The following is a 20,326-nucleotide window of genomic DNA, read 5'->3' as shown; positions in this document are numbered from 1 at the left end:
GGTAGGAGGGCAGGATCTAGCAAAGTCAAATGTATTTATCCTTCACTCTGTTATGGAAACGACAGGCCAGTTAAGAAACAAGCACCACTTGGAGGGTTGGAGTACTCAGCTGTATTACGCTGGCGGGCTCAGAGGGGCTTCTGCTCCGAAGCTCTGAGCACCTGCAAGACGTGCACGTGAGGTTTTATAGGGTAAAGTATAAGCTTGGGGTATTCGGCCAATAGGCATGGAACAGCTTTAGCAGCATTATCATCACAAAAGTGGAGGCGGGGAGGCAGCAGACCAACATTCCAAAGCCAGATATGTATCTTTGAAAATCCAGCTGGCTAGCAAAAAACCTGAACAGCAAACCAACACTAATTAGCCTAGATTTACAAGTTAGTCTAGCAGAACTCAGATCAGTATTCCAATACTTAGATTTGTGAGTTATCTTGTTAGCCCAGCCCAGCCTCTCCTTCACATTCCTAGACTTGTGAGTTATCTTGTTAGACCAGCCCGGTTTTTCCTTCACAACTCAGCAATCCCAACACTGGAAACATACTCAACAAATATACTGCACATATCCAAAATGTACGTGGTTATTTATTTCAACATGACTTATAATGCTGAATGATTAGAAACAACCCAGGCATCCATTAAAAGGGAGCTGACAAGATAAATCACAGTACATCCATTTAGCAGAATCCTGTGCATGGTCTGACAGCGCTCTCTGTGGACTGTGGCAGGCTCTCCAAGAGGCAGTACAGCAGAGTGGTTAAGAGCCTGGACTCTCAGGACAGCCTGCCAGGCTTGGACAGTGACAGCTATGTCACTTACTGGCTGTATGCCCTTGAGCAACTTAGTTAACCTCCCTACTGCCTCTCTCTATTAGCAACGACCTCAGTTTCCTTAACAGTAAAATAGAGCTGATAATAATCCCTGTCTCATAAAGTTCTTCTGAAGACTAAATGGTTTAACATTTGTAAAACAACTAGAATAATGCCTGACCACCACCACGCTAAGCAAAAAAATCAAAGTCTGTACCTTGCATATATTATACACTACCGTGTGTGTGTGTGTGTGTGTGTGTGTGTGTGTGTGTGTGTGTGGTGGTACTGGTACAAAGAAACTCTGGAAGGATATGTAACAAACTAATAAACATAATTGGGATTCAGGATAGAAAATAAGAGCAAGAATTTTCATTGCAAATCTTTTTATACGATTTTGATTTTTTAACCTTATGAATAAATAAACTCAAAAATGTAAAAAATAAATAAGGAAGACATTTTAGGAACTGTTCCCTTCCAGGAAGTCAAAACGTAGGTGATGATGGGACTAAATAGACATTGCCTGAGATGAATTTTTTAAACGGGGACATTTCCCTTTGGAAGGACAAAGATGATGCTACATACGATCCAACTCTACAAAGTAATGAACCCATATGAGCAGGGACAAATGGAATTTCTCCATCAAAAAGGAAATTACGCACAGGTGTCTCATGCTCAATAAAATAACCATGTTTATTTCATTTTTTAAATTACTAATTTTTAAATAACACTTTTCCTACAAAGAACTCAAAATGCATATACAAACTTATACAACTTTCTTGATACTTGTACTTCTTAAGGAGGGGAGGGAGGCAATATGAGGTAGACAGGAAGGTAAAAGGAGGACGGGGCACTGCAGACCTGGACATGGGCAACAGGAGTGGGGCCAACAGTCACTAGAGGGCCTGGTACCCAGGGAGGGGGCCCAGGAGAAAGCACCCATTTCTGTCTGTGACCTCTGGTTTGGGGATGAGGTTGTTTCACTCATGGAAGGAAACGCTGAAGGTTTCCTTACAAGGAGCGCTGGGACATCCACAGCGCTGGTGTTTTCTAAGCAGCACGACCTCCTGGGTTCCTAAGCTCCTCAGGCTCTACCATGAGGCCATCACAGACGTCTCCTCTCTGGTTGCCCTGAACAGACGAATGGCCAGTGAGTCCGCAGTTCTCCAACAAACCAGGCATAAAACAACAGTGGTGGGTGGAAAGAGAGGGAGGTGGAGAAGGGTCTTCTTCCCATCCGCCCTGGTGCATTCATGTTTTGTCAAAGGGTAGAAGGAAAGCAGAACCTGACATTTACATTCCTTTTACATCAAATGGTTATTCCAGAGAAAGCGCAGCAACACGTGAACTCCTCCAAAGAAAACTAAGACATAATGAGCCAGGAGAGCTCTGCCTTCCTGTTGAAAATCCTTTTTTAAAGAGAGAGAGAGAGAGATTAATTTTCTTTTTAAGCGATAAAATAATCCAAAATTAGAAATTCAGTATTAATTCAATCAACACCACAAACAAGCTTCTTGGGCTGCTTTATAACGTGTGTGAGTGAAAGAATCGGTCTGTTCGATTATGTCCATACCCTCCCCACCACCTTGGGAAGTTTTCTTTTGGACATGTTTTCCCGTCTTCACCATCAGCAAATTGGGACACACTTTTCAGGGTTAATAACCTCTTCCTCTGGCTTCCGAGAGCATTCTTAGTCCTCTCAAAGAAGCAAGGAAGTCTGCTTGATATCTAGGGGTAGGAAGAAAAAACGAGCACAGCAGGTTTACGGAGTCAAAAGTAAACCCCATTGTTTATATGGGAACATCAGGAGAAGCTCCGGGTCAGACACAAAGGGCTTCCCTGGCCCTGCCCTCCTCCTGCAGTCTGTTCTCAACACTGAGCCTCCCAGACTGTTGAGATGTGGCCCCTCTGCTCTGCTCTCCAACGGCTCAGCCTCACTTAGAACACCCTTATGGTGACTGCAAGGCCTTACCCACCACCCACCTCTCACCATACCTTCACTGCTTTCCCCCTTACTCAGCTTCAGCCACCCTGGCCTCCTTGCTATTCTTCAAACATGCCAGACATGCTCCTGCCTCACAGTCTGCTTTCTACCTGCGTCCACTGCTCTCCCCGATATCCACGGCCCCTTCCCTACCTCTGTCAAAGTGTTGCTCAGAAGGCATCTCAGTGAGGCTTTCCCTTAAAATTTCAAATCCCCCAACACTCCTCATCCTTTCCCTTGCTTTATTTTTCTCCAAAATATTTATCACTGTCTGATAAACTGTAGTCTTTATTTGTTCGTTTATTGTTTGGCTCCATGAGGTCAGGGAGTTTGTCTCTTTTGATAACTGCCTGACGCATAATAGGTGTTGACTGAATGCATGATAAACCATAAGCAGCAGGCCAAGGAACTGAGACCTTGTCCTGTTAGTAACTGGAGATCTCGAAAGGACTTTTTTCCCTTTTTATAGTTGATACCAGTTAGAAAAACCAAATGAACTTCCTTCCAGCGAGGCAGATGGAAAAAATGTACAGAGCACTGAGTCAGGCGTTCATATATTTAAATTCTGGTTTTGCCACTTAGTTGTTGAGTGACCGTAGGTTATCTAATCTCTCTGAACCTCAGATGCTTCTCCTGAAATACTTATTCCACTAATTCATAGGGTTATTAGGAAAATTAAATGAAACATGTGAAAGTATCTCAGAGTACCTAGAAGAAAGTGTTTAATAAATGTTAGTTTCTCCCTCCCACCCCTAGCTTTCTAACAAACTAAGAAATTCCCTGAACATTACTGTCAGGGTCCTAGAGAAAACAGATGGCACATGCAAATTAGGATCATTCAGGGAGGACTAGATAAAGACACTATCTAAGAAGTGGGGGAGAGGGGAGGCCCAAGGGTGGTGCAACAGTGGGGCTGATAACAGCAGAGTTGTTACCACTCCTAGGCCTGTAGGGACAGGGAGGGGCCAGCTTCTAGAACCCAGGAGAGACACCTGTGGGGAAAAGTTTCAAAGGCACATTTAAGATCCTAAAAGCAATGGGAAGACTAACTATTTTAAAACACACTGTATCTAGGAAAATTACATGCCCCAGATTAAACAAACAAACAAACAAAACAAGTCCTCGAACACAAATCCCTCAAAACTAAATGGCAAAATAGAAGATGTTATTTTGAGAATCAAGGCCAGTTTGAAAACACGGGAACACTTGCTTAAGTGAAAAGAATTAAAAAGTCAAGCTATGTGGTAGCTCAAGGACAATCAATTCAGCAGATGAAAATAGACCTTGGTGAACTCCCTGCTAGGGAGTTCCAAGAGCAAGAATAAAAGTTTATTTAAATACATCAAAAGCAGGAAGCTTTTTGGAGAATCAATGTGACCATTTGATTAAACCGAGTACAAAAGGTGAGTAAATGACTATATAGGAAAGAAATATACCATGCCAGACTTGAAATTCTCTTAAAGTTGCTTGATTTAAGCCTTAAAACAGCAGAATAAAGCCTTTAGCATTTTAGAGCCAAACTAGGAGGAATTTTAAATATTATTTTAAAAATATTCTGTGGTCTGTTTAAAGTATTCTAGAATGCAATATTTTAAAGTATCCTAGAAGACAACTTTTAAAAGTCTAGGTCAAAGCTAGCTTTGTAAAATGCTGCAAGAAAGCTAGGGCAGGCATAAGAATAGACATGTAGATCAATGGAATAGTACTGAGGGTCCAGAAATAAACCCAAACATTTATAGTCAGCTGATTTTTGACAAGGGTGCCAAGGCAATTCAATAGGGAAGAGGAAGAGTAGTCTTTTTAACAGATGGTACTGTGACAACTGGATACCCATATGGAAAAGAATGAAGATGAACTTTTAACTCACACCATGTACAAAAATTAACTCCATGGGTCAAAGACCTAAATTTCAGAGCTAAAACTCTAAATCTCTTAGAAAGAAACATAGGTATAAATCTTCATATCTTTGGATTAGGCAACGCTTTCTTAGATGTGACCCCAAAAGCACTAGCAACAAAAGAAAAAAATAAATTGAAATTCATCAAAATTTAAAACGTTTTCACTTCAGCAAACACCATGAAGAAAGTGAAAGACAAGAAGAGAAGCACAACATTAACCATCGGGGAAGTGCAGATCAAAACCACAGTGACATTTTGCTTCACAGCTGCTCGGCTGGCTACAATCAGACAGTTAGCAACAAATGTTGACAAGGATGTGGAGAAATGGAACCCTCATACCCTGCTGGTGGGCCACAGTGTAAAATGGCACAGCCACTCTGGAAAACAGCCTGGAAGTTCCTCAAAAAGTTAAACATAAAGTTATCATATGACTCAGCAATTCCACTCTGAGATATGTACCCAAAAGAACTAAAAATGTATGACTACACAAAAATTTCTACACAAGTGTTTACAGCATCATTATTCATAATAGTCAAAAAGTGGAAACAACCCAAATGTTCATCAGTTGATAAGTGGATAAACAAAGTGTGATATATACATACAATGGAATATTATATACTGTTTAAATAAGTGAGTTTGTTTTCTCTTTCAGTGGGTCGGACTCTGTTCTAACTGATTAACATAGATTATCTCCTTTGAAGTTCACAAACACCTCCTCTCTGCACCTCAGCTAGGCTTCATTCTAAATGCAAATCAGCTCATGGCACTCTCCTGCCTTTCCTCCCCAGAAGCTTCCCTTGTACTTAAGGTAAAACCCAAACACCTTATCACTCCCTCTAAGACAGAGGCCAACTCCTGGATCTCAACTCACTCCGTTGCAGCCATTCTGGCCTCCTTGCTGTTCGTTAAGTCTGTTCCTATCCCAAGAGCTTTCACTCCCAGGTCCCTTTGTCTGGAACAATTTTCCCCAGCTTTTCTCATGGCTCGCTCCCTCCTTTCCAGTCTTTGCTCCAATACCACCTCCTCAGAGAGACCTTCCCTGATCACCTACCCAAAGTCACTCCCCATCACTCAGTATCCTCAGTTCTTCTTTGAACCCACATTGCTGTCTGACTAGGCTAGAGTCTGGTATCTGCTTTACCGTTTGTCTCCCTTCTACATTGTGAATCCTAGGAGAGCAAGCTCATCTTCCATCCTGCTCTCTGCTCTAGTTGCCTGGAACTGAGTCTGGCATGTGTAAAGCACTCAAAAATATTTTGTTTGTGTGAAGTTGCTCTATCGACATTTTATTTGATTTTGTTTGCTTCCTTCTTACTTTTAGTAACGTTATTTGTGGGGATCTTCTGTCCTTGTTTTGTATCAGGGAACGTTTTCTTTGAGTGAATGCCTGAGTATTGCCACATTTGGACCAGAGCCTAGAAGAGGACTTGGCACACTTGAAGCCAGCATGATGGCAGCAGCTGTGATGAACAAGAAAGCACCACAGGTACCTGTTCTGCGATGAATTTAAGGGCAGGAAGTTGGGCTCAGAAGGGCAGCTGCCCCTCCTACCTCAGGGTCCCATGTGCTCATTCTCTCTCCACTGCCAAGCCCAGGTTGTTCTGGAAGAAAACTAAGCTGACTGCAGATTTCATTACCCCTAAGATTTCAAACAGTAATCATTATTCTTTCCTGTTTCCCTAATTATCTCTCACAATAATCAGGAGAAACAAATTAGGAGTCAGGCCTAGATAGTAACCTCTGGGTTGGTTCAAGGAGGTTAAGCACAATCTAAGGCAAAGGGTCTCCTCCCTGACTGAGCATTAGATTCACCTGGAGAGCTTTGAAAGTGCCTGATGCCCAGCCCACAACTCATGCCAATTAAATCAGAGTCTCGAGGTGGAGCTCGGGCAGCTATGGTTCTTAAAACTCCACAGGTGACTTTAACATGCATCCTACTTTGAGGGTGTGGAGCAGAGTTTCTCACACTTTAATATGCATGCAAATCCTCTAGGGTGTGTGTAAAATGGTAAATTCTGATGCCAGCATCTTGGGCTGGGGCCTGAGACATTGCATGTCTGACTAGCTGCCAGATGGTGCTGATGCTGCTAGACTGCGGACCACAGTTTGAGTAGCAAGTGTGAAATCAAATACTGGCTTTGACTCAGGTTCACAGCTTTCAGATCTAACATTTGGTCATCGGAGAGTATTAATCCATGTGTTTTGCTAATTCCTGGGCATCCCAGCTACTGGGCAGCCATTGTTTTGTTTGCTTTTTCCTCCTCCATGACAGGCCCTTGCTGGGGAAACTGAAGTCTCACCTCTTGAACCATCCTATGATCAATGCTGTCCCCAATGTTTCTCAGTTGCATGGCCAATTTGTGGATTACTTCTTCCTGGTGATGGTTCTGGCCAATGCTATTCTCCTTGGGCTGAGAAGGTGGGTTGTGACCTGCATTGACAGAACAGAGTTCAAAGAGAAAATAAGCTACAAGGATATATGGTACAACATGGGGAATACAGCCAATATTTTATAGCTATAAATGGAGTATAACCTTTAAAAATTGTGAACCAATATATTATACACCTGTAACTTATATAATACTGTACAGCAACTATACTTTAATTTAAAAAAGAATTCAAGGAGACAACTCCATTAACTATCTGTAGATCACTCACCACTAGTCACTAAAAACTATCTGAGACAATGAGAAGGACAAAATCCCAACATCATAATGATTATTGAAAAGCAAAGACTTGTTTTGGAATAGATCAACTCTGTCCAGTAGAAATAAAATTCCAAGCTACATATTAATTTCAAATTTTCCAGTGGTAAAATCAGGGAAAAATAATTTTAGTAGTATACTTTACCTAAGACAGCATATCCAAAGTATTACTGTTATAACATATAATCAATATAAAATTATTAATGGTATGTCTTATACTCTTTTAATTATATTTAAGTCTTCAAAATCCAATGTTTATACTTACAGCACATCTCAAATCGGGTTTTAACTAGTTTCATGGAAAACCTTAATTTATATTTCATGAAGTTTACAGTTAAAAAGTAAATTCATATACCCAAGTTGTTCCAAACATACTTAACAGTTTTCCAACAATTAAATTAAGTGTCAGTTTTTAAACTTAAATTAATTAAAATTAAATAAAACTTAAAATTCAGTTCTCCAGTTGCACTGGCCACATATCACATACTTTATTATTTTCCAAGGATTGAATTTTTAATATCCAGAGGGAAAAAGTATCTCACTTTATGCTGAAAAGTTGTGTGGATATGGATATATCCACACACAGTTCTGAAAATAAAATCACAATCTAAAGGGCCTAGTGGGGAATTTGGAAAACCTTTTTGGTTAATCTTTTTGCAAGAATAATTCCTTCATAAGGCAAATAATAAGCCTCAAGGTATTGGAATTAAAATGTGTTAAAAATATTGTCATACATTAAGAATTCTTCAGCTGCATTTAGGAAAACTTTTAAGCAAATATGCTGTTAAGGTTTTGTAAGTGCTATTCCATTGCCAGCTATCTATAATGTGAATATTTTATTTTCTCATATGGTGGTCATCCTTTTATAATCTTGATCTTGTTTACTAAAAACAGAGGTCTGGGACTTCTGGTTCAAGACTGAGCACAAGCATTAGCCTCTCCATTTCTCCTAATCTTTCCCAAGACCCCACCAAAATGAAAGTATAGGAAGAGGATGAGACCACAACAGTGAAGAGAATGAGAGGCGAGGCAGGGACAATAGCAGATGAGAGATCAGTACATGTTTCTGGAAGGCAGAAAGCAGATGACACAAGATACAGACATGTGAGCCAGGCAGAGAAAGTGCCAAGAACCCACAGCAGGGGGTCCTGAGGCTTGGAAGCCCGTTTACTCCACCAAGACCCTGAAGCTGGGAAAGGGAGACACGCCATTGACTAGAGATCAACCGTACCACTTGGTACCTGTGACAGATTTAAATTAAAAAGTCCAGACCACTCTTCTCTAATAGAAGGGAACAGATTTTGTGGAAAAAGCTAAAACTTTATGAATGTTGGTGCCTCAGATTAAAGTTGTCCTTGTTCTGGCATTTGGGAGGCCTGGGGCCAGAAAGCCAGCTTCCTTATTCATCACCCTAAAGACCCCTCAACTCAGAGGCCTCCTTTGCCCCATTTTATTCCCCACTCAGTGGGAAGTCGTGGAGAGGCAGTTGGGCATAGTGGTAAGATTCTGAAGCCAAATTATTTGGGTTCAAATGTAAAATCCACTACAGTTAAAACTAGGTAACCAGGGAAAGTTACTTAATCTCTCTATGCCGCAGTTTCTTCAAACATAAGATGGGAATAGTAATGTATTATTTTATCAATGTTAAGATTTTATAATTCTGCCAAAACAGAATGTGTTTTATAATCTATGGCATGTTGTATTTCAACTGTATTCTTTACCTCTGGAGTAGTAAACAAAATAATGGTAGATTTTACAATTGATGGAGTATTAAACCTAATGAAACACCACAGTAACTACCTCTTAGAGAGGTTCTTGAGATGGTTAACTGAGTTAATATATTTAACATGTGCAGGACAGTGCCAGGAACATGGAAAAATACTATACAAACGTTAGCTACTGCTACCACCTGGGAAAACAGTCTTACTCACATAACAGCAGGAAAAAAAAACACAGCAGCTACTCAGTCCATATTTCTTTAAAATAATAAAGGATAACCAGACAAGTGAGAAGAACCACAGAATGAAAGAGAGATACCCAGTAAATAAACAAAACAGTAATACCGAAGAAAACATATAATTCAGGCAAGACAAGAGAATGTTTGCAAATTCTAATGTATATGTTTAGAGAAATTTAAGAAAATATTACACTCAGGAAACAAAAGAGTGCCATGAAAAAAGAATAAACCTACAATAAAATCTTCCAGATTTTAAAAATGTGATTGCTAAAATTAAAAACACAATTGATGGTCTGAAAAAATAAAGTCAAGGGAATCACTCAGAAGAGTCATCAGAAGTTTAAAAATATGAGAGAAAAGAAAGGTGATCTAGAGAACCAATATGGAAAGCCCAGCATCTGATTAATAGGAGTCGCAGAAAGAGAGAAATCAAGGAGAGAAATTATAAAAATAAATAGCATAAGACAACTTCCCAGAGCTAAAGGACACCAAATTTAAGATTAGAAAGTCCCACCCAAAAAAAAAAAAAAAAAGCCCCACCAAGTTCCTAGGACAACAAATGGGGAGATAAAATCCTCATCTCTAGAATATACTGAAATTTCAAAACACTAAGCATAAGGAGATGCTAAAAACCTCCAGAGGGAAACATGAATTAGTTTGACAACTGACTTTCCATCAACAATGGAAGCTAGAATATAGTAGAACAATTAATGTCCTCAAGGATTTTATTAAAAAATTATTTTCAACCTAGAAGTTTATATCTAGCTAAACTCTAAATAATTTGTAAGAAGTGAATGAAGATATTTGCAGACATGCAAGGACTCAGGACGTTGTTCTCCCATATACAGTTTCTTAGGAAGTCTCTTGGGGAAGTATTCCAGTAAAACAGAGTATGACTAAACCAAGAGAAAAAAAAAAATTTAGCAAAGGGTGGATCTAACCCATGCGAAGGGGAGTCCCAGGATGACAGTGGTACCTGGAGGCCTAGAGAGTGATGAGACTGGAGCAAGAGAGCAGCGCTAGATGGGAAGTCCCTGGGGAAAGGGAGATTTGCTAGAAGAGACAGTATGGTTGAAAATTTGGGGAAACCTGAGGATATTGTAACTGTAAATCATGTGGGGGAGGCAGTGAGAAAGTCCAGAAAACAAAAGGTCATACAGGAAGTTTATGGTCCAAATGTGAAGCAAATTAAAATGTGGCTTAAGTTGAAACTGAAGAAATTGCTTTATAGTTCGTTCCAAAAGGGTATTCCTCTGTGTTAAAACTTTATAGTACTTTCCCTGTATGATTAGTGATGAAATAAAATTCATATTTAAAGGCAAGATGAGAAAAATTTAAACATAAAAGTTTTGCTTTGCCCATTTGGGCCTCCTCCCTCCCCTTCAGTGTGTACTGTGCATCGGCATTAACCAGACCTCCTTAGGAGATAACCTTTCTTCTTAATCTTGTAAGGGGCCACGATGACCCATGACCCACTACTTGTAGATCTGGATTGGGTAAACTGTCAATAATACATCATTTAATGTACAGCCCCTTGTCTCAAAAATTTATGTAACTGTGCTTTGACCTTTAACAGGCAGAACAGTTCTGGGAGCTTTCAATTATAATCCTCAATTTGGCTCGAAAAGAATTTCCATTTCTTTTTTAGGTCAATTGATCAATTCTTTTGTCGGTACTAGGCATAATATTAAGCAATCACAGCTTTAATCCCCTATTTCACTACTGGGAGGTGATTATTCTCAAGGAAAATCATTCCATACAGACTTTATTGCTAGTAGTGACCACCTCTAAATCCCAGAGCATTAAGAGACTTTGAAGAGTATTTGCCCAGCCTTTTACCTTTATAAAATAACAAGTAGACAAGACAGTACTGGGAGGCTTAACCTCTCCACATGCTGGACCATCTGCTTCCAGATTGGAAAACATGTGCCTCCCTTTTTTAGAGACACACCACCTCCCCGAACTCAAGTCTTCATCTCTCACTCAGCATGACCTCTTATTTAGTTAAGGCAAGTGGCTTCTTTTAGGAGAGCTTTAAGCCATTAGGTAGTGCTTAAAATTCAGTCACTTTGTACATTGAAATCTTTCAAGAATAAAATCAACAATAATTGCCCCCTTTCAAAGGATACACCTTCTCATAATCAATTAAATATATTACAGTTGACCCTTCAATTCCTAATAATACCTAATCTGAGTCATAATTTCCAAAAATGTGCTTACATTTAGCAGGACTACTGGTCAATCTCAGGAAGGCCCAAAGTCTCATACCAAGGACACACTGCTCCTTTAAAAAAGAATTGCTAGTATCACCCAGGACTGAAATACAGCAAAAGAGAATTAGCCATGCAACTAGAATGAAAGGAAGTTTGCATGGCAGTGAAGTTGGAATTCAAGCTGCCAGACTAGACTTGCCATCAGTACGTGTAGACTACTCTTCCAAGAGGTGCCCTGATGAAACAATGAGAGAGAATGGACAGAAGCAAGAGGAAGAAGTGTGATGAAGGAATTCTCTAAGCTGAGAGTCTTGACCAGGTTTGTAGGTTGAGGAGAGGAATTAAAGCAGGAGTAAGGGAAAATGGAAGATAAAGCAGGGCAAACCACTGAAGCAAAGTCCCAGAGGTTTAGGAGAAATGAGAATGGAAACATGAGGAAGGATTAATTTTGAACAGGAGGGGGTCTCCCTTCCTTTGATATATAATAGATAAGATATGATGCTCTTGTAAGGAAGTCTGGAATGAGGGGTAAGGAGATTAAGGTGTTTGCCCTGATGACATCAATTTTGTATATGAAACAGAAAACTCGCCTGCTGAGAAAGAGGGGAATCCTGAAGTGGCTGAAATTAGTCACTAACAGAAATGGAAAAAAAAGAAAACTGACCAAAGTTGCATAACAGGAGCTAAAGACCACCATCACCCCCTCAAAAAAAGAGAAAAAAAAAATATATATATGTAACCTTGATGTGCATTCTTTTTCCAGTTGGCAGGAGTCCTAAACTTGTATCTAAAGAAAAGAAAATTTTATCCTGTCCTCACATAGGAGAAAAGTCTTGACTCATTACTTTCTAATTACCTGTTCTTAGCTTCTCTATACCTCAGTTTCCTTATGTGTTAAAAAGGGACTTTAAGATTATTATGAATATTAAACAATAATGTTCATGAAGTCTTACATCATATGTCTTAACTACTACCACTGGACCTGGTGTTAGACTATATTTACATAGATACAATAATGTAAAACAAGGTTGTTGGTTTTTAACTTTTAGAATCAACTGATGGAAAAAAAGCACAGAAGAGTTGGTTGCAGCTAGAGGACAGAGTGTAAATGTTAAAACTCAAGCTAATAATTAAAAAGTACAGTTGTCCTTTGGTATCTGTGAGGGATTGGTTCCAGGACACTCCCCTCTCCTCTGGTGGATATCAAAATCTGAGGATGCTCAAGTCCTCTTATATAAGATGGTGTACTATTTGCATATTACTTACACATGTCCTCCCATATACTTTAAATCATCTCTAGATTACTTACAATAACTAATACAATGTAAATGCTAGGTAAATAGTTGCCACTCGCACAAATTCAGGTTTTGCCTTTTGAAACTTTTTGGATTTTTTTTTTTTTTTTGATCTGAGGTTGGTTGAATCCGATGATGGAGAACCCAAGGATATGGAGGGCTGACTGCATAGGGGACAAATAGCAGGCTCTGGAAGGCTAGTGATAAGAAGGCAAGGAAGTTAGCATCTTCCTCTTATAAAATAGAGTTGTGTGATACTGCTGAAAATATATGAAATAAGAAATAGAAGTTTAAATTATTTAAGTTTGCAAAGACAACAAATAGAAGTATTAAAACAATAATTTAACTACCAAACATAAGAAGAGTGCCTCTGGGCACTGGCGGGTACCGCACCACACTTCACAGATAGCACTGGTCCCAGAGCTCGAGAACTCTACACAGAGTAAAGAGTGGGAGGAATGAGATGGGGGAGCAGGGAGGGCAGGGTATCAGCCAAGGGTAAGCCCCTAAGTAGGTGGCTGAAATAGTAGGTGAAGTATGTAGCCCTCTGATCAAAATTGCAACTGTACTGCCTGTCATTTTAGTTTCTATTGTTGTTTTAAAGAGTATCTCACCTCAAGCCATTTTGAAATGACACCCTAACAATTAGTTGACACCCCAGCAAGGGTAACTTGACAATTACCTGAGAAAAGGTGAGGGCACCAGTAGGGGCTGAGCACTCACCCAAGAGGGAAGGTGCCCAGAGAGACGAAAGAGCAGCCAAATGGGGAGACCCTCCCCCAAACAAATGTCATCTACTTCACAATAGTTTTAGGGCCAGCCCTGCCTGTGCCAATCAAAAGCATAATGGTTTGCAACTATTATTTTAACTGATTCATTGTCACTAGGGAAATATAAAATCTAGTATATGCAGTAAGAAGACGGAATACCAGGTGGATAAGTTCCAGTAATCGACATTGGGAGAAATGAAAGAGCTTATGAGGATGTCCGCAACCTTGGGTATCTCCATTGGGTAGACAGAGGCAGAGAAGGAAGGACCTTAGAGATAGGATGCATCAAAGGATTGAGCGTGCCCCAAGCAAGAGGTGCGTTTTGCATTCTGGAACTCAACATAATAACTATTTTTATTTTGTACATGTCTGATCAACTAAATGGTGAAACCCTTGAGGACATGTATCTATTTCATAACTCTAGGATCTAGCTGGGTGCCCTACACAGATATTGTTGATTATGATTATAAAGATGCAGTTGCATAAGGGGGTGGAGAGGAGGACAGAAAAGGTTAGAGTTGGAGGGAAAATTCTGGCTACTCTTGTCAGTTTATCTAAGGACAGTCCTACCTTTTAGTTTGTCTTAAAGACGGCTCTCCTTTCATTTAAAGTTGCAAAATGGCAACAATAATGCACATTCACGTATTTTAAATGTGGTGGTGGGCAATGTATCCATCAAATTTTATGAATGCACATATGCTCAAGGTTATCCTTTGTAGCATTGGTTTCAATATTCAGTGTTTGAAAACAACCCAGAAGTACAGCAACAGGAAACATTTAAATAAATAATGGTGTAACCAGACTATGGAATATTATGCCACTGTAAATAAGAATAAGGAAGCTCCATATTAATGCAGAAAGATCTCCAAATCATGTGTTAAGTGAGAAAACAAGAACAGCGTGCTTAATATGCCACCTTTGTCTAAAAGGGGAGGGGGTATAAACATCTCTATTCACAATTGTTCATTTTCACATAAAGAATCTCTGGAAGGACACCCCAGAATCTAAGAACAATGCCTATGATAGAAGTGGTAAATTTGCAGCAACATGGATGCTCCTAGAGAATGTCATTCTAAGTGAAGTAAGCCAGAAAGAGAAAGAAAAATACCATATGAGATCGCTCATATGTGTAATCTAAAAAACAAAAACAAAAAGAAACAAACAAACAAAAACAAAGCATAAATACAGGACAGAAATAGACTCATGGACAGAGAATACAGACTTGTGGTTACCAGGGGGGTAGAGGGTGGGAAGGGATAGACTGGGATTTCAAAATTGTAGACTAGATAAACAAGATTACACTGTATATAGCACAGGGAAATATACACAAAATGTTATGATAAATCACAGAGAAAAAAATGTGACAATGAGTGTGTATATGTCCATGAATGACTGAAAAATTGTGCTGAACACTGGAATTTGACACAACATTGTAAAATGATTATAAATCAATAAAAAATGGTAAAAAAAAAAAAAAAGAAGTGGTAAGAGCGGGAACTGAGCAGATGGGGGCAAGAACGTAGGAGACTTTTCACTACATGCCTTTTTGTATTCTTTAGTTTCTCAACCATGAAAATGTATTTTTTTAAACAAACACTTATATAGCACTTATAATGTGTCAGTCACTGTTGCAAGCCACTTAAATAAGTAATGCATTTTTCTTAATTTTTATTAACATAAATATTTATTCAAATTTTAACTTTAAAAGTATCTCAGAAGTCATAATTGTATTGTGGTTATGCAGAAAAGTATCTTTGTTCTTAGGAGACAATACCGGGAATTACTTAGAGATGAAGTTAGTTTGCAACTTTATTTCAGATGGTTTAGCAAAGAAAAAAAACTGTGCGTGCATTCATGAGTGCATGTGCATATGTGTGTAGAGAGAGTGAGAGAGAGAAAGCAAATGCGGCCAAAAAATGATAAATCCATGTGAAGAGTATATGAGTAACCACAGATTTATTTGTGCAACTTTTTTGTAAATTTTAAATTTTCCAAGGTAAATGTTGGAAAGGAAAAGTATCTTAGACAAGTCCTTAAAACTTAATAAAACATTTCTGTTTAGTTTCTACAAACTCTTTGGACTGGTTTTCAAGGCCCTTGGAATAATCTCAACTTACCTGTCCATCCTCTTTACTCTTCTTCTTGAATCTTATGCGAGAATAAACTGTTATCTCTATTTGATCAAATCTCACCTGTGAAGCGTATCTCAAAAATTGCTTTATCTAAGATGCCTTTTTTTAGTCCTCCAAAATAATGCGATCTCTCACCACTTTAAATATCTATAGCACTTTCAGTTCTATTGAGATAACATCATAGTTTAGATTTTGCTGGTCATTGCATGTTTTCATTATGTAAAATAACATGATAATGCCTATTAGATGTGTATATCACTATACTCACTTACGGGATACACAGTGTCTATAATAATAATTATGGGTTACCAGTTACACCCTAAATGAACTTGGGATTGAAAGGAAAGTGTCTTCTGAGAACTAAGAGGCAAGTTTAATGTATGTATAGAGGAAATGGGTAAGATAGGCAGTCATTGGAAGAGGAGAGGCTACTAGGTCTCCCCTGCAAGCTGCTCCCTCTGCCTGCAGTTTGCATCTTCCTTAACCTCCTCAGGTCTCAGTACAGAGTTAAATCTTAAGGAAAGCCTTCTCTAACCTCCCTGCTAGGTCAAAAAGCCCCATTACAGCATCTGGACCTTTTCTTAGCACCAGTCACATTACATATTATTGGTATGTGTAACTGACTGCTATCAAGAGATAGCAGTACCTTTACCAGTGTCTGCTCCAGGAAAGAAAGGGCTGTTACTGTTTTTGTTCATCATTGTCACCCGAGTACCTAGCACAGTGCCTAGAATATAGTAGGCCCTAGTATTTTTTTTTTTTTTGAATGAGTGAAAAAGTAAATGTGTCTTTCACGAGGAGGCAGGGAAGGGGTGGTGAGCCTCAGAAGCACATACACCAAAAAAGGGGCAAAAATGTGCATTTGCTCACTCTCAAAGGGAGAAAGAAGTTGAATAACTGGATCCTCTACTGACTTCTACAATTAATATCTCCCATTTATACTACCTATACATATATATTAAATATATATATATATAAATATATATATATATATATATATATATATATATATATATATAATTCTGCCCTTTCCTATCAATAATTATTGTATTTTTAGAGGTGGACTTGGCCTCTTTCCACTTTCATTCATTTTTGTTTTCCCAAGAGCGTCTAATTTCTCCTAAATGATGTATCAGTTTGGTTGCTCTGGACTTCCCAAAATCCTACCCACCTCCTCTAAGTGTCTTTAAGTTCCCCATACAAGTATTATGGTCTTTTTCCCCCAAAGAGTTCTGTTCATATGTATAGTGTAGATGTCCCTAAAGTAACAGATAAATTTGGGCTCAGCGAGTCACTTTCCAGCGAACAATGGTTTGGGGCAGTATTTAGAGTGTCTATCTTACCTATCTACCTACCTATCTGTCTACGTACTTAACTACCAACCTGTCTAATTTTCTAGGTTCTTAGCCAGAGAGGCCCCCAGGGTCCTCCGTGCGACCTCCCGCCCCGCTGTGCTGCCGAGACCCGCTCTCCTGCGGGAAAAGCGCTTGGGGCGGGGCTGCGGCGGAGGTCACGTGGGCGGCTGTGACCAACAGAAGCGCACACGGCGCGAGGCGGCCGGAGGCCCGGGCGGTGGCGCGCGCTGCTCGTTCCTCGCTTCCGACGCGAGAGAGGCAGGGAGAGCCCGCGCCCGGAAAACACCTCCCGGCGCCTCCGATTACCCGGCTTTCGCTTTCTCGACGCCGTAATAACCACCCCATGTCCCTCTCACACCGCCTCCCTCGGTCAGTACATCCCCTGTTCCTTCAGCGTTATCATAAAACATAAAAGGATAAAGGCGCTGCTGCCTGACGGGCCTGTGAGGGAAGGAAATCGAGGGCTTGTGTCTGCACCACCTCTATGTGGGGTCCCCTTTTTTCTGTTTGGCGGTCGTTTAATGCACACTGGTGGCCGACCAGATGAAAATGCCAGGAGCAAGTGAGGTTTTACATATCTAGTAAAATGAGAGCTCTATAGACAAGAAAACAAACGTGTAGATTAGTTTGTTGGCGTTACTCTCCGACTCTAAGGTCTTAGCATTATTAATTCTTAACTCTGCTTCTGCTTTTAAGGTGAAACCGTTATTAGGAAAACTTTGGGGGTAAATGTGGCAACCGCCCACAGCGCACCTCAGTTTCGTGAGGAATCTGTGAGGATTAAGCAGTATAGTGAGTGTGAAAACTCTAAAAAATGTTTACAGTCAAATACAAGTTATAGAATAGTGTACAACCTTGTTAATACACTAGAAAACCACTGAATTGTGCGCTTTAAAATTTGAACTTCATGGTGTACGAATTACATCTCAAAAACCAAAATATATGTTCTAGAAGGTATTCATAGGTGACAGTCTCAGGCTTTGAGAAATAATTGTTGACACCTGCCCAGATGAAAATCCAAAATTTTACTCTATTGAATTCTTTCTAGAAAATGGCGACTGTATTTGATACGGTGATAAGAGACTATAAGGATGCTTGAAATTTCCACATTCTCAGTGGCATGTAATTCTTTTAAAATTGGACAGTAGTTTGAGATTGGTTTTAATAATTCCTTTCAGGTTTCTAGCATATTTTTAATCTAAAAGTCTAAAACCCCATATATTTAACTACAGCACTCTTTAATGCTTTTCAAAACATAACTCTTTAGTTTTCCAACATTTTGGGACATTTAAGAATCATACATTTTTGCAAAACAAAATTTCAAATTTATCTTTCCCTCATGTTCTTTCCTATATCGATAAAATCAAGAGGAAACCTAAACTGAATTTTCCCTACCATTACAATGCAGACATACTCAGGTCAGGTTTAAAGATAAATATTTATTAAAAGATAAATTTGATCTAGTTTAGTCTATTTGGGATCATCTTAATTAGTTGTTACTTCAATGATTCAGGGCTAATAGAAACTAAGATTTCTACCATGAAGCAAGGTCAGTTTTAGATTTTTAACACATAAGAACTTTGATGAATAGATTTATCACTACTACTTAATGTTTAAATGCTCTATTTAATGCCTGATTTTATGTCCCCAATACTAAGAAAAATACATGGTAAATAGAATATTTAACTTAGTTTAATGCAAATAATACCTTACCTGGGTTCCTTGACATGGCTGAAACTGGCTGGGAGCTGACAAGTTGGGTCATGTAAGCCTTCTGAACACTGTATTTCACCCACAGTGATTTGTAACAATTTGTTACTTTGGGAGAGGGATTCAGAAGTTCTTTGGGTTTACAAACAATAGCATCATGTTTTTTCTTCTTCATGTTTTTTCCCTGTTGGAAAATATATATTCAGTGGATTTCCCCATTTCTCAGTATATATTTGGTATGTTAGATGAATACTGATGTTCTAACACTAGCAGCCTTTATTCCGTATATTAAAGGATTATGAATTTGGGTGAAAGATGGAACAGGGTAATCTCTAAGGTCTTTTTCAACTTAAGTAAACATCTTTCAATGTTGTTTGGTCTTTACATCTGCTACACCACCCCACATTGTTATCTCCAGCAGTTTTTCTTCATCTTTTTAATAGCCACATTCCATCAAGGGAGCAGTCTAAATTAGTATTCATAGAAGAAGAGAGACAAATTAGTGTAGCCAAAAGAAAAACAGATTAAAAAAAAAGCCTAGACAGGTGGGGAAGGTCGGAGATGGAATACATTTTTTGTCCTACTTCAGGGTGTGTGTGTGGTGGTGGGGTTTTCCTCCTCAGAATGATTCTTGTATTCCCTCTTTAATTCTCTGTATGCATACAGTCCATCTCTACAGACACTAGTGAAGGCTGTTCTGTGTCCACTCCCCACTTTTTTTCTAATATTGTAGCACCAATCCATAAGTCAAAGAATTGAAAATTTTCATTGTCCATTCATGCACTCATTTAATCCTCTTAAAGGTTGGCCACAAAGTTTGACTTGCTATTTTACCTTCTAAACCTAAGCAGTTACTAGAAAAGGAAGAAATGGATAAGATAGGTCAGACCATAAAGCAACTAAAGAAGGTAACAGGGGAGGCCTCCAGGAGACTTAGGGCAGTACTATCCAATAAGAGTATGTAAACCACATGCATAACGTTAAGTTTTCTAGTAGCTACATTTAAAAAGTGAAAAGGAATAGGTAAAATTAATTTTAATTATATATTTTATTTAACCAAATATACCCCAAAGTTATCATTTCAACAGGTAGTCAATATAAAAAATTATTAATGAAATATTTTACATTCTCATTAATCTAAATCTTCAAAATCTGGTATATATTTTACACTTACAATATTTCTCAATTCAGACTAGCCACATTTCAGATACTCAGTAGCAACATGTGGCTAGTGGCTACTACCCTGGACAGTAAACACAATAATGCTGTATTGCAGCTTTAGAGGAAGAAGCAAGAATTAAAAAGAAATGACTTTGAGAGAAAGATAACAGGCAGCTATCTCAGCTATACAAACCAAGGTGGGGCAGGAGGGAGGGTAAGAATCATCAAGTAAAATTCAGACTCATTTTTCAAATGAACCATATTTTCCAGTGTAGAAGGCTGCTACAGTATTTTGATTATTGTAATTTGGGCCAGATTAGGGGAGAGGGAGATTTGGGGT

The 20,326-nt window shown here is 39.0% G+C and overlaps 2 protein-coding genes across 2 annotated transcripts in view; one reads left to right on the top strand and one right to left on the bottom strand.

Moving 5' to 3' along the window:
- KCTD20 (potassium channel tetramerization domain containing 20) overlaps positions 1 to 20,326 on the top strand; it is a 91,595-nt gene that overhangs the window by 33,910 nt on the left and 37,359 nt on the right. The window contains exon 3 of the mRNA XM_015237498.3: positions 6,052 to 6,174. The gene's annotated coding sequence lies outside the window, so the exon portion shown is untranslated. The remainder of the gene's footprint in view (positions 1 to 6,051; positions 6,175 to 20,326) is intronic.
- Positions 1,549 to 19,001, bottom strand: PXT1 (peroxisomal testis enriched protein 1). Its single transcript, XM_015237337.3, has 3 exons — positions 18,829 to 19,001; positions 6,989 to 7,119; positions 1,549 to 2,215 (listed from the first exon to the last, which is right to left on the bottom strand). Exons 1-3 carry the CDS (start codon positions 18,998 to 19,000, stop codon positions 2,111 to 2,113), a joined length of 408 nt encoding a protein of 135 aa, XP_015092823.1. The 5' UTR covers position 19,001; the 3' UTR covers positions 1,549 to 2,110.

This window comes from Vicugna pacos, chromosome 20 (genome assembly GCF_048564905.1).
Source record: "Vicugna pacos chromosome 20, VicPac4, whole genome shotgun sequence".
Taxonomy (NCBI): domain Eukaryota; kingdom Metazoa; phylum Chordata; class Mammalia; order Artiodactyla; family Camelidae; genus Vicugna; species Vicugna pacos.
This window is presented reverse-complemented; position numbering and strand designations above follow the sequence as displayed.

Coding starts and splice junctions, on each gene's coding strand:
- PXT1 (XM_015237337.3), bottom strand. CDS start 19,000: ATGAAGAAGAAAAAACATGATGCTATTGTTTGTAAACCCAAAGAACTT. Junction 7,120..18,828: donor AGCCATGTCAAGGAACCCAG/GTAAGGTATTAT, acceptor CTGTCAATGCAG/GTCACAACCCACCTTCTCAG. Junction 2,216..6,988: donor ATCATAGGATGGTTCAAGAG/GTGAGACTTCAG, acceptor TCTTTAAAAAAG/GATTTTCAACAGGAAGGCAG.